We start from the raw sequence: 14,046 nt of genomic DNA, 5'->3' as shown, positions 1-14,046 counted from the left end.
ATCTTGATTTACTTGCTCTTTCAGTACTCTTGAAGGTTTTGATATCCTCCCCTTTGGCTTCAGTCCAGACTCACCACTCCCTCTCAGCTCTCACAAACATACCAGGAAACCACAAGGCGTGCCTATTCACAGAAACGAAACTTGTCTTCCTGGCGGAAAAGAAAGACCAGCATGTTATAGTTTGTTCTCAGATATGGCTGTGTCTCGCATATCTGTCAGGAAGCACCACCTCAACTGTCCACTCTGCCAGGAGTTGCTCAGTAATCCAGCTGCTATTCCCTGTGGACACAGTTTCTGCATGATCTGCATCCAGGACTTCTGGGACAATGAAGAAAAGGGTGATCGTTTCTGCAGCTGCCCTGAATGCCAAGACTCCTTTCAGCTGAGGCCTATCCTGATCAAGAACATTGTTCTGGCTGAAATGGTGGAAGGAATGAAGAAGTCCAAGTGTGGAAATAATGTGGGTGCTGGAGGTAAGCACAGACCTGTTGAAGACGGTCAGGAGGCAGGGCCTTCGCCCAGTCATGCTCTGGGTTGGGCCAGACCCACGAAGATACCCAGAACCACTAGAGTCTCAGAGGCACTGAAGAGCAGAGTATGTCCTATACATGACAGACTGTTGGAGATTTACTGCTGTGATGATGATCAATGCATCTGCCCTCTATGCGCACTGGTTGAGCACAAAGCACATAACAATTTGTTGGCGAAAGAGGGACGGAAAAGGAAGCAGGTACTGACCTTTATCTCAAATCTGGCGCTTCGAGTATCCCAAAGGTTATGTGTATAATTCACAGTTGATCCCTTAGTGATTCAATTCAAATAAGTACGTAAATAACACTTCATTACCATGTGCATTCCAGGATTTATGAGGTAGTTATTGGTTTGACCTTGTAAATATTTAATCTGCCGATAAATTTGCCCTCCACAGGAACAGCTCCAGGACATTAAGAAGGAATCCAAGCAGAGTATTGAAATGAGGGAACAGGAGCAGAAGGACCTAAGAGAGAACATAAAGAGGGTTAAGGTGGGTATACAGTAGATAAGACAAGGAAGTGAATATAGTTATTTGCAATGCTCTCTGGACAAAACCAACTATAATAGTAACATAGCAGCAAGGCCACAGTCTCCTTCCTAACTCATGGGTGTGTACTGCCCCAGGTGGCCCACACTGACAGATTTTAATGCCCAATGTGTTTCAAAATTCTAAAGGCACATTTGAGCTACAGTGTCTTTGATGCAGGTGTATGGTAACAATTGAATAACATGAGAGAAAAAAAGAATCCTGCACGCTGCTCTTGCTAGTGTCACTGCTCTTTATTAAGCTTTACATATCGGCCTACAAGGACTTCGTCAGATATTGCTCCACCTACATCCGTTCAATGCACTGAAAGGGGTTGGAGTAATGTCAACATAAGGGTGCAAATTAAAAACACTCACAAAAGCTCTGACGAAGGCCTTGAGGCTGATATGTAATGCCAATGTGTTAACTTTATATGGCCTATTTAAAAAAACGTCCCGAAATTAAAAACAAACGTAAATCACTAAGTCTGTCCCTGACTGTATGTGTAACAGGAAGGTGGTATGGCTGCTGAGGAGCACTGCGAGGCCGTCCTCTCTGGGCTGATCGACTCCCTCCAGAGGCACTACTCCACAGTGAGAGAGTTGATCTTGGCCCACGAGACAGCTGCAGTGGCTCAGGCTGAGAGCTCCCTGTGCAGCCTGGAGAAAGACATGGCTGCCCTGAAGAGGAGAGATGCTGAGCTGGAGCAGCTCTCACAGACAGATGATGATATCCACTTCCTCCAGGTATGGTTAGTTGTATCACAGGCAGTGGTGTGTATTCATGGATGCCAAGTTAAGCCAGGCTTCCTAAAAAATTTGACCAATAAAAAAACAAAATAATTAATCTTTCATCTCTGTGTGTAACAGTATTGCTTCCGTCCCTCTCCTCGCCCCTACCTGGGCTTGAACCAGGGACCCTCTGCACACAGATAACAGTCACCCACGAAGCATCGTTACCCATCCCGCCACAAAAGCCGCGGAAGCGGAACAACTACTTCAGGTCTCAGAGCGAGTGACGTCACCGATTGAAATGCTATTAGCGCGCACCACCGCTAACTAGCTAGCCATTTCACATCGGTGACACTCACCCCCCTTTTGACCTCCTCCTTTTCCGCAGCAACCAGTGATCCGGGTCACGGCACCAATGTAACAGTATTGCTTCCCCTTGCCACTACCTGGGCTCGAACCAGAGACCCTCTGCACACATAGACAACAGCCACCCTCAAAGAATCGTTACCCATCGCTCCACAAAAGCCGCGGCCCTTGCAGAGCAAGGGGAACAACTACTTCAGGTCTCAGAGCGAGGGACGTCACCGATTGAAATGCTATTAGCGCGCACCACCGCTAACTAGCTAGCCATTTCACATCGGTTACATGTGTTTCATAATTTTCCTTCAATTCGCAAGAGGCTGAATGTATCTCACAGGAGAAAGCATAGAGCGAAACAGCACCCCTCTGTGTCTTTATCTGATCCTACTATCTGACGCTGTCTGGTCCAATAGCCAATCAGCACTGAGCTCAACTGTGAGTGGTCCTGGCATACAAAAAAAATGTGTCATGGGAACCTAGCTAGCTAGCTAAAATTGATTGGCCCTTCCCTAAATTAGCAATTTTTGGAGATAGTGATTTGGACTTGTAATTTTAATTAATTCTCCCTTCTGGCTAATGATTATAACATCCAACCATTAATTCATGAATGTTGTGCCCCTGGGCTGAGAGGATGGAAGTTCAATATGTAGCTTGATGTGGAAGGCTAAGGTTATAGCTAACGTTGCCCATGAATGGAAGTTAGGCTGGCAAGCAAGCGTTTTAGCCAGGTAGCCTAGGACAACAAAAAATAAAAGTGTTTATTGTAAGCCAGAATGACCGTTTCATCAACATGAAAGAGAGGAGGATGGCATTGGCTTTTCTCTACAAGTAGGCTGAGTCAACATGTTTTTCTACTTGCACGAATGTGCACACACACACACACACACAGAGAGAAATAAGAACCATGGACAGCCACATCATATTTCGCTTGATTGGACTAAAATGTTTTTGGTATATTTTAGTTGTCACTGTATTAGACTAAGCAGAGGTGATTTGATTATGTTGAAATGGCGCTGGCACAGTGGAGGCTCCTGTTTTCTGTGTGACTTGCGGTAACTCTGTGGTTCTAAATCAATAGTTATTTAGTGGTCCAAAATTTCGGAAACATTAACTTGCTTGACCATGCTGTAGGTCAAGTAACTTTCTTACATGCGATATGCTTTGTGGGCGTCACTGGACAGATGTTGCTCTACAATTTTGTGATAAAACAAAGGTGTGGTTGAATTTATTATGCTTACTGTGTCTTCTTATTGACTCTGCTTTTTATTATTATTATATATATATTTTTTAACCTTTATTTAACTAGGCAAGTCAGTTAAGAACAAATTCTTATTTACAATGACGGCCAAAACCGGACGACGCTGGGCCAATTGTGCGCCACCCTATGGGACTCCCAATCAGTGCCGCTTGCGCTTTACAACCTGGATTCGAACCAGGGTGTCTGTAGTGACGCCTCAAGCAATGAGATGCAGTGCCTGAGATCGCTGAGCCACTTTGGAGCCCTTTCAGGCCTATACAGTATATCACGGTCGCAAGGCATGTGAATTAGCAGATTATAGAGCAAACAACGCAATTATCACAACACATGGGTTGCAATATGGCTTTGTTTTTTGGGGGGGGGCATGGCTTCCCCAGTGATTTTACCCACACACTGCTACTGATCACAGGCTGTAGTAGATAGATGTAGGATCTGGTTCTGAGGTTCACAAGTGTGTGCATGATGACATGGTGAATTTTCACAACTAATAATGATAACTCCTTCATTTTCATGTCTCTCTCTCTATCTCCCTCTCTATCATGAAAAAAGAGATTGCCCTCTCTCTCTAACCTCCCAGAGCCCCCTGACTTATTCAGTGTCTTGACGGATCCACACCTCCCCTTTGAGGCCATAAGGAGTGCTGTCTCAGAGTTTGGGAATCGACTGGAGGCTTTCGCTGAGGAGGAAATCAGTACAGTGTCTCAAACTGGTCAGTTGAAGGGGGGTATACCACAGACAGACAGACAGACTGTAAATATACAATACATTTATAAAGGATTTTATGATCTGTCTCAACAGTGGCTAGAGATGGAGGTTCCCAGTCTCCAGACCATAGAGTCATACCTAAGCAGCTTCCAGGTGAATCTTATCTTTCTTTTTGTGTGTTATCTCGAGTGTTTCAGAAAATCAGTCACATTTTACTTGACCCTTAGTAATGAGAGTTTGTAATTAACAAGAACTTTAACCACAACTGAGCCTTTCTCCTGACCTACACAGTTATCAGTGCTGCACAGACCCTAGAGCCTACGACCAGAACAGAATTTCTACAGTGTGAGTCCTATGTTCTTTGTGTAACACATCGAAACTTCACTCAACCTGTACAACAGAAACATAGTAATAAAGTTATTTTATTTTTAAATGGATCTGAACCAACCTCATGATAATGCTGTTTGAACATGATCATGTAGAGTTCAAAAAGTACTCGCACTCAAAACCATGGAGAGGAATAATATCCCAAGGAGACCGAGATGCAAAAATAATAGAATTCATTTAGACCATGTTCGAAAGAATACAAAAAAGTGAAAGTGTAAGGTGCTAATATATATTTTTTTTAAGAAACAGAGCATACGTTTTGGCCTTATGCCTTCATCAAGGCCGAAACGTATGCCTTTCATTCTAGCCTGAGCGCCAACCCTCATACTGGCTTTCTATGAACATGGTCATGAACATCATTTTACGATCCTCTTTGATCCTTCAGATGCTTGTGAGCTCACCCTGGACCCCAACACTGCCCACAAGGACCTCTCCCTCTCAGAGGACGGCAGAATGGTGAGGTGGGATGCTAAAAAGCAGAAGGAGCCGGTACAACCTCACTCTGAGAGGTTTAACTACCGTCGCCAGGTGCTGTGCAAGAAGGGGCTTGAAGCTGAGCGCTGCTACTGGGAGGTGGAGGTGGGGGGGAACAAGGCTGAGATTGCCCTGTCCTATTGGGGCATAGACAGAAAATCACTCTCTAAGACATCCGCTTTTGGGGCCAGTGACCAATCCTGGAGCCTTGACCGTTCTAAAGGCTATTCTGTGTGCCACAACAGTGAAGGTGTTAAACTCAGTGCAACCCCCAGCCAGTGCAGAATAGGGGTTTACCTGCAATTTAAGGAGGGCACCATAACATTTTATGAAGTCTCAGATAAGATGAAGTTACTCTACAAAACTAAGGAGTTCACATTCACTGAACCCCTCTACCCAGGGTTCTGGCTTGGGGAGGAGAGTTGCATCACAATATGTAATCTGAGGCATAAAAGATTCTAACCATGAGAGTAAAACTAGGGCATAGAGATCGGGTTGCAAAAATCTGGTAACTTTCCCCAAATTCCCTGTTTGCCAGAAATCCAGGTTGGATAATTCCCAGAATCAGGAGGGAATAAGCAGGAAATCCACAATCCTCCAAACAGGTTTTCTGGGAATCTTGGGAAAGTTACCAGATCTTTGCAAACCTATATAGAAAATAATACACTAGAAAATGTAGACTGTGGATAGAAGTTCAAAATAAAGCTATATACATAATGGATAACAGTTAAAAGGCTTTAGATTGCTGTTAGGTTTTGGGGGATCTTATCTTGGTTTTATTAGCTTGTAAACCTCTAAAATCAGCTTGTACCCTCTTTACATTTGTAATATTGACATATTTGTAATATCTACTGAAACATTTTACATTTTTCATAACATTTTTATAAAAATAAAATCAAGCAAATTAAGTGCTAAAGTGTTGGTTTATATGTTGTTTATAACTTTTATGACAAACTTTTTCTGACTATTTCACACTAGAGGGCAGTGTCATGTCCCTTATACAGCAGGATGACATGAGAGGATGGGGTCATTAGTCCAGTAACTGCTTTACACTTGCACTCTTCCAAGATTTAAAGTTTAGTCAATGTTAAAGATCAAGGAACTTTAAAAGTTTTTTTAACCATTTGTGCTTTCATTTAATTTTAATAGGAATTTTCTTATTATTATATACTGTTAATGCTTACAGTAAAGGTGAAAGGGACTGGAGTTGTTTACTGATGGAAAAACTGCCTTAAAACTGTCTTCCAATGGTTGTTCTTTGCCACAGATTTGTGTTTGGATGTCCTACTTATTTTGAAATCAAATCAAGTTGTATAGAAACTTGGTAATAGGCAAAAATGTGGCTGTACCTCTAACTGACAGAAGGAGTGGCACTTTGGAATGCAGACAGGGGCCTGCCTACAGGGTGGGCTACTGATAAATAAAAGGAAGGTTCAAGTTTTCTTCCCAAACTGAACTACCAAAAGAGAGAGCGGATAACCTGCCCCAATGTGTTTTTTCTTTACCCCTGGGCCTAAAACGTTTTGAATCTTCTCAACATTTTTGGTGCAAACGAGGACCGTAGGCTAAACAACATTCCTGGACGTGCTATTCTCTCCACTCCAAGTCCTGATCTGCTCAATGTGTGTGTCCTCTCAGGGTCATACGTTGACCCACGCCATGACCTCATCGAAAACATGTCTACGGGAAGACTGGGACAGAAAACAGGATGTCATGAAAAAGGTTGTGATCAATGTTGGTGGCATGCGTCATGAAACTTACATGGGCACTCTCAAGCTTGCCCGGTACCCGTTTAGCTAAACTGATGGACCATGACCTCACTGAATTCTTCTTCGACCGACATCCAGGTGTTTTCTCCAATGTTCTGAATTATTACAGAACCGGCAAGCTTCACTGTCCAACAGATGTCTGCGGTCCGCTTTTTGAAGAGGAGTTGGCTTTTTGGGAGGTCGACGAGGCAGCTGTGGAACCTTGTTGCTGGATAACATTCTGCCAACATAGGGATGCCGAAGAGGCCCTTGCAGCGTTCGGGCCATCTGACTCAAATGTGCGCCACAATGAAGAGTTTCCAGATCGATTCACTGTTGAAGACAACCCAACAAATTCTCAGAGCTGCTTCAGAAGGTGGAAACCAAAAATATGGGCTCTATTTGACAACCCATTCTCGTCTATGGTTGCCAAGGTGTGTATTATTTGTGTATTATTTATTCTCTCCTACTGAAAAAAAAGCCACTTTGACCTCTTGTAGTTTTGATCCCCAATTCAAGAACAGACTATGGGAGGTGCACAGTACTACATAGAGCCATGGCTACAGGTAACTCTATTCCACATCAGGTAACTGATGCAATCAGTAGAATCAGATTTTTTTTTAAATACACCTTATAGAACAGCGGGGACTGGGAAAAGACACACACACAGGCACAGACACACATACACACACATAAAATGTGCACGTGCACATGTCTGAAGGCAATTCTTAATCCAATTCTAAACTTGCCTTGAGGCCACAGGTATGTGATGCCGCAGTCAGATGCGCTTCCAAGCAACCACAGAACAGGGAATCCAAAACTCCAATAGTGTAAAAACAAACAAAGGGTCATTTCATAGGTTGTATTCCATCGATGAACAAAGTCAAAGCGATCAAATGTAAACTGTAAACCAATCAAGTTTATTTTCAAGTTTATTTTATATAGCCCTTCGTACATCAGCTAATATCTCGAAGTGCTGTACAGAAACCCAGCCTAAAACCCCAAACAGCAAGCAATGCAGGTGTAGAAGCACGGTGGCTAGGAAAAACTCCCTAGAAAGGCCAAAACCTAGGAAGAAACCTAGAGAGGAACCAGGCTATGAGGGGTGGCCAGTCCTCTTCTGGCTGTGCCGGGTGGAGATTATAACAGAACTATGCCAAGATGTTCAAAATGTTCATAAGTGACAAGCATGGTCAAATAATAATCATGAATAATTTTCAGTTGGCTTTTCATAGCCGATCATTAAGAGTTGAAAACAGCAGGTCTGGGACAGGTGGCGGTTCCATAACCGCAGGCAGAACAGTTGAAACTGGAATAGCAGCGAGGCCAGGTGGACTGGGGACAGCAAGGAGTCAACATGCCCGGTAGTCCTGACGTATGGTCCTAGGGCTCAGGTCCTCCGAGAGAGAGAGAAGGAGAAAATTAGAGAGAGCCAAGATTTTCAAAATGTTCATAAATGACAAGCATGGTCAAATAATAATCAGGAATAAATGTCAGTTGGCTTTTCATAGCCGATCATTAAGAGTTGAAAACAGCAGGTCTGGGACAGGTAGGGGTTCCATAACCGCAGGCAGAACAGTTGAAACTGGAATAGCAGCAAGGCCAGGCGGACTGGGGACAGCAAGGAGAAACAAAATATATAAACAAAATATATAGACTAGCAGCAGCTTTCTTAGTTCCACGTCGTAGCGTAGCGGTCAAGAAACTGTAAGGTACCGCCATACCTGAGGCCTAGTGGACCCATACTGCAAAAAAACTAAATTGGTAAAGAAAAAGGGGGGTGTCCAGGAAGGCTCCATAATACTTTTAAATACCCAAGATAATCATAATAGAAAACCAAAAACGTGTTAAGACGTCTATAGAAAAGACAGAAATGCCAATGGTGGAGGAGTTGCTGTTTATAATCAGAACCACATTCCTGTAAAGCTTAGAGAGGATCTCATGTTAAATACTGTTGAAGTAATATGGCTACAGGTTCATCTGCCTCACCTAAAGCCCATTCTTGTGGGAAGCTGCTATACATCACCTAGTGATAACAGTCAGTATCTGGATAATATGTGTGAAATGCTTGATAATGTATGTGATGTCAACAGTATAACTGATCAAGTATTACTGATCAAATGATGAAAGACAAGCATTGTAATTTTGAATTCCGTAAAACAAGTGTGGTAGAGTTGAAAGAATGATTGTTGTCTATCAACAATGACAAGCCACCGGGGTCTGACAACTTGGATGGAAAATTACTGAGGATAATAGCGGACAATATTGCCACTCCTATTTGCCATAACTTCAATCTAAGCCTACTAGAAGGTGTGTGCCCTCAGGCCTGGAGGTCATTCCCCTACTTAAGAATAGTAAACCTCCCTTTACTGGTTCAAATAGCTGACCAATCAGCCTGTTACCAACCCTTAGTAAACTTTTGGAAAAAACAAGCACGGCACTTACACCGACTACTGATTGGCTGAGAGAAATTGATCATTAAAAGACTGTGGGAGCTGTGTTGTTAGACTTCAGTGCGGCTTTTGACATTATCTGCTGACATACTCTGCTGCTGGAAAAACGTATGTGTTATGGCTTTACACCCCCTGCTATATTGTGGATAAAGAGTTACCAGTCTAACAGAACACAGAGGGTGTTCTTCAATGGAAGCCTCTCCAACATAATGGTATTTGCTGTATAGGACCCCCCCCCCCCCCCCCCCCCCCCCCCTTTAATCTTTACTAATGACAGGCTTTGAGTAAAGCCAGTGTGTCTATGTATGCGGATGACTCAACACTATACACGTCAGCTACTACAGCAAGTGAAATCACTGCAACACTTAATTAACAAAGAGCTGCAGTTAGTTTTAGAATGGGTGGCAAGGAATACGTTAGTTCTAAATATTTCAAAAACTAAAAGTATTGTATTTAGGACAAATCAGTCACTAAACCCTAAACCCTGAACATCAACTAAATACTGTAATAAATAATGTGGAAATTGAGCAAGTTGAGGTGACTAAACTGCTTTGAGTAACTCTGGATTGTAAACTGTCATGGTCAAAACATGTTGATACAACAGTAGCTAAGATGGGGAGAAGTCTGTCCATAATAAAGCGTTGCTCTGCCTTCTTAACAACACTATCAACAAGGCAGGTCCTACATGCCCTAGTTTTGTCGCACCTGGACTACTGTTCAGTTGTGGTCAGCTGTCACAAAGAGGGAACTCGGAAAATTACAATTGGCTCAGAACGGGTCAGCACGGCTGGCCCATAAATGTACACGGAGAGCTAACATTAATAATGTAAATCTCATGTCAATCTCTCATGGCTCAAAGTGGAGAAGAGATTGACTTCATTACTACTTGTTTTTATAAGAAGTGTTGAGAAGCTGAATGCACAGAGGTGTCTTTTTAAACTACTAGCATACTGCTCGGACACCAATGCATACCCCACAAGACATGCCACCAGAGGTCTCTTCACAATCCCCAAGTCCAGAACAGAATAAGGGAGGTGCATAGTACAATAAAGAGCCATGACTACATGGAACTCTACTTCACATCAGGTAACTGATGCAAGCAGTAGAAAAAAAAAGGATAAAAATAAACCTTATGGAACAGCGGGGACTGTGAAGAGACACACGCACACACACACTAGCACACCCATGTACATTGCAATATTATTGTATGGTGGTACTATACATTTTGTATTGTAGATATGTCGTGGTATAAAAATGTTAGATGTACTGTTTTATCTTTTGTTTATGTGTGATGTAAGTGCCTTAATGTGTTTGAACCCCAGGAAGAGTAGCTTGGGGATCCCTAATAAATAAAAATACAACTCAAAATATATGTTTACACCACATTTCATTGATGCCTTGCAGCAACACAATTCACTACACAAGTAATAAAAACAAATAAAACAAATACAAATTAAATAATAATAATCATAGACAGTGAAGGACAGTAATAACAACTAGTACAAAAGTAGTTGTATGAACCAACATTTTAAAGTAAGGAAAAGCAAGGCTAAACGGTGCATCTCAAGTTTTCTTTAAAAAATGTCCAATGTTTCTGCTACCCTCAGATTATCCAGTAGGCTGTTCCATAGGCTAGGACGGTAATAACTAAAAGCAGCTTCACCAGAAGTGTTGCCTCAGGGTGAATTTAAATTCTATTTTCTTGATTCCTTACATCCTCTTTCCTTGCCTCCTTAAAACATTACAGGAGAGGTTCACAGGGGACAAACCTCAGCTATTCTGCTCCAATACGCTTTGAGAAGGAAATCAGGAGAGAGGATGTGAGGAATCAAGAAAGTAAAATTGAGATTCACCCTCAGAGTCCCTTAAAAGGTTCAGTCATGTAACTCCCATCTAGTAATGTCACCCAAATGGAAGGTAACGTGGCTCCATAGGAAACAGCAGCCAAGGGATTGAGTCAGTTTAGGAGACAACACACAAGCCTAACAATCTCACTGATCAACAGCCTTTTTGATACCATTGTGTGTCCAACACACAAATCAAACCTAGAAATGAATAAATCAGACTTTCAACCTGGTTCATTATGTGTTGTTTGTTTCTTTAATCATTATGACATGATCCACTCAAAGTCAGATGATGCCCCTTGTCCTTTGCAGGTCATTACGTTTGTCTCCCTCTTCTTCATCCTCCTCTCCATCACAGCTTTCTGTCTGGAGACACGTCAGAACTTCCACACGATGGAGAACTGCACAAAGCTAGTCATGGTGGGGAACCACACCGAAGAGGTGACCATACTATGAGATAGTGAACAATCCTGCTCTGACCATGGTGGAGGGCGTCTGTGTGGTGTGGTTCATCTTTGAGTTCCTTGTCCGTTTCACCTGCTGCCCCAACATGCTGGTGTTTGTAAAGAACATACTGAACATTATTGACTTTGTAGCCATCCTGCCCTTCTTCCTGGAGTTGTGGCTGAGCGGTAATGCCCTGGGCTTCCTGCGTGTGCTGCGCTTTGTGACGATCCTGAGGGTCTTTAAGCTGATACGCCACATGGTGGGCATACGTGTGTAATTCTACACACTAAAGGCCAGCGTTCAAGAGTTCTGCCTCCTTGCTGTCTCCCTCACTATTGGAATCCTCATCTTCAGCACCCTGCTCTACTACGCAGAGCACCTAGAGGCTAACCATGATGAACATTATATCAGTAACATCCCCATAGGCTTCTGGTGGGCTGTGGTTACCATAACAACCGTGGGCTATGGGGACATTATCCCCATGACCTATTCTGGTATGGTAATTGGAGCCCTATGTGCTCTGGCAGGCATTCTGACCATAGCCATGCCTGTCCCAGTCATAGTAAATAACTTCTGCCTGTACTACTCCCTGGCCATAGCCCAACAAAAGCTCCCAAAGAAGAAGAAGAGGCAACACCTGCCCTGTCTGGAGCACTCAGCCAGCCTTCTCCAAGAGGGGGGCAGCCAGAACGACGCCTGTTATCAGGAGCACAAGGAGAGGTCGTGTTCAGGTATTTCATATCATCAGTAGTATTTGTATATTTATATTATGTTATTATGTTAACATCCCTGTTTTTGTTGCTCAGAAAACAAGCTCAACATTTATCTCTCTTTCCCTCTTAGAGTCCAATGTGCCTTTGATTGAATCCCAGGCTTAGTCTGGTTATGAAACCCTGGAGGTAAAGACTGAGTCCTGATTTTTCCATTACACCGGATTTGGACATTATAGCTATATTATAACATATTTAACAACATAAAATGTTACATTTTATCATCTTTAAGCAAACATGGGAAAGGACTACCTTGACTATTCAAAGTCCTATGTATTAAAGTTTCAGTCAAGTCATTTTCTTATACACATTATATGTCACGTTAGTGTGAGAGTGTGATATCACCACAATATCTGTCTGTAATAATCATACACAACTCAAAAAGTTGTCTAATAAAATGTCTAATGCCTGTGTTCTGATGTGTGAAGCCTGAATGTGTTCACATATTTGCCCTCTTGCACTATCAAATTCAATGGTCATTCATGGGCTTCCAATAAGTTCTTTAGCTGTTCTCTGCCCAAACATCTGTTGAGGCTACAGTGAGTAGCCTCTTGTAGATATGACTGAACAAACACTGCCTAGGGCTTCCACTAGATGTCACCGTCTTTAGAATTTAGTCTTATAATTCTACTATAAAGGAGGGGCTCATAGGAGCTGTTTTAGTGAGTGGTCGTCAGAAATTTCAGTCTGGTTTTGCGCGCGAGGGAGAGAGAGAGCTCTCGTTCCAATGCTCTTTCTTCAGTCAATGAAATTCTCCGGTTGGATCCTTATTGATGATTAATGTAAAAGACAAACTAAATATGGATTGCAAACATCATTTGACCTGTTTCTACGACCTGTAACGGAACTTTTTGAGTTTTTGTCTGGAGGGATTGTTCGTGCGTCATGAAAATGGATTCCTGGGCTGAACATGTCTCCTATCGCAAGAGCATGATGAAGGACATCTCCAACCTGGAAGAGGTGGACGAGGCGCGCTTCATCCTGGGCAAAAACCCAGGAGAGATGCCCTCGCCTAAGCCCCCATCCAGCCCCCACCCATTCCGCTAGCGGAACGTGTGTCCTAGACAGGTTTAACCAACTATAGTTTTGGCAAGTCGGTTAGGACATCTACTTTGTGCTGGATACAAGTAATTTTTCCAACAATTGTTTACAGACAGATTATTTCACTTATAATTCATTGTGTCACAATTCAAGTGGGTCAGAAGTTGACTGTGCCTTTAAACAGCTTGGAAAATTCCTAGAAAACGATGTAATGGCTTTAGAAGCTTCTGATAGGCTAATTGACATCAATTGAGTCAATTGGAGGTATACCTGTGGATGTATTTCAAGGCCTACCTTCAAACTCACTGCCTCTTTGCTTGACATCATGGGAAAATCAAAAGAAATCAGCCAAGACCTCAGAAAATAAATTGTAGACCTCCACAAGTCTGGTTCATCCTTGGAAGCAATTTCCAAACGCCTGAAGGTACCACGTTCATCTGTACGAACAATAGTACGCAAGTATAAGCACCATGGGACCACGCAGCCATCAAGAAGCCACTGCTCCAAAACCCGCCATAAAAAAGCCAGACTACGGTTTGCAACTGCACATGGGGACAAATATCGTACCTTTTGGAGAAATGTCCTCTGGTCTGATGAAACAACAATAGAACTGTTTGGCCATAATGACCATCGTTATGTTTGGAGGAAAAAAAGGGGATGCTTGCAAGCCGAAGAACACCATCCCAACCGTGAAGCACGGGAGTGGCAGAATCATGTTGTGGGGGTGCTTTGCTGCAGGAGGGATTGGTGCACTTCACAAAATAGATG

At 42.8% G+C, this 14,046-nt stretch overlaps 1 protein-coding gene and 1 pseudogene across 1 annotated transcript; both read left to right on the top strand.

Moving 5' to 3' along the window:
• Nucleotides 1-10: 10 nt before the first annotated feature.
• LOC129848694 (tripartite motif-containing protein 16-like protein) lies at nt 11-5,891 on the top strand. The gene is made up of 7 exons (XM_055915788.1): nt 11-730; nt 929-1,024; nt 1,573-1,806; nt 3,959-4,118; nt 4,208-4,267; nt 4,406-4,459; nt 4,887-5,891. The coding sequence occupies exons 1-7, from the start codon at nt 194-196 to the stop codon at nt 5,435-5,437; spliced, it is 1,692 nt and encodes a 563-aa protein (XP_055771763.1). The 5' UTR covers nt 11-193; the 3' UTR covers nt 5,438-5,891.
• Nucleotides 5,892-6,634: 743 nt separating this feature from the next.
• On the top strand, nt 6,635-12,345 carry LOC129851549 (potassium voltage-gated channel subfamily C member 1-like; annotated as a pseudogene).
• Nucleotides 12,346-14,046: the final 1,701 nt, after the last annotated feature.

This window comes from Salvelinus fontinalis, chromosome 3, assembly GCF_029448725.1.
Source record: "Salvelinus fontinalis isolate EN_2023a chromosome 3, ASM2944872v1, whole genome shotgun sequence".
NCBI lineage: Eukaryota > Metazoa > Chordata > Actinopteri > Salmoniformes > Salmonidae > Salvelinus > Salvelinus fontinalis.
Note: the sequence above shows the minus strand (reverse complement) of the source record. Positions and strands in the feature narration are given on the sequence as shown.

Bases quoted from the DNA above. Each gene is read 5' to 3' on its own strand.
- LOC129848694 (XM_055915788.1), top strand. From the start codon at position 194: ATGGCTGTGTCTCGCATATCTGTCAGGAAGCACCACCTCAACTGTCCA. The intron at 4,268-4,405 runs GTGAATCTTATC...TGACCTACACAG, and splicing joins CATACCTAAGCAGCTTCCAG to TTATCAGTGCTGCACAGACC. The intron at 4,460-4,886 runs GTGAGTCCTATG...TTGATCCTTCAG, and splicing joins CAGAACAGAATTTCTACAGT to ATGCTTGTGAGCTCACCCTG.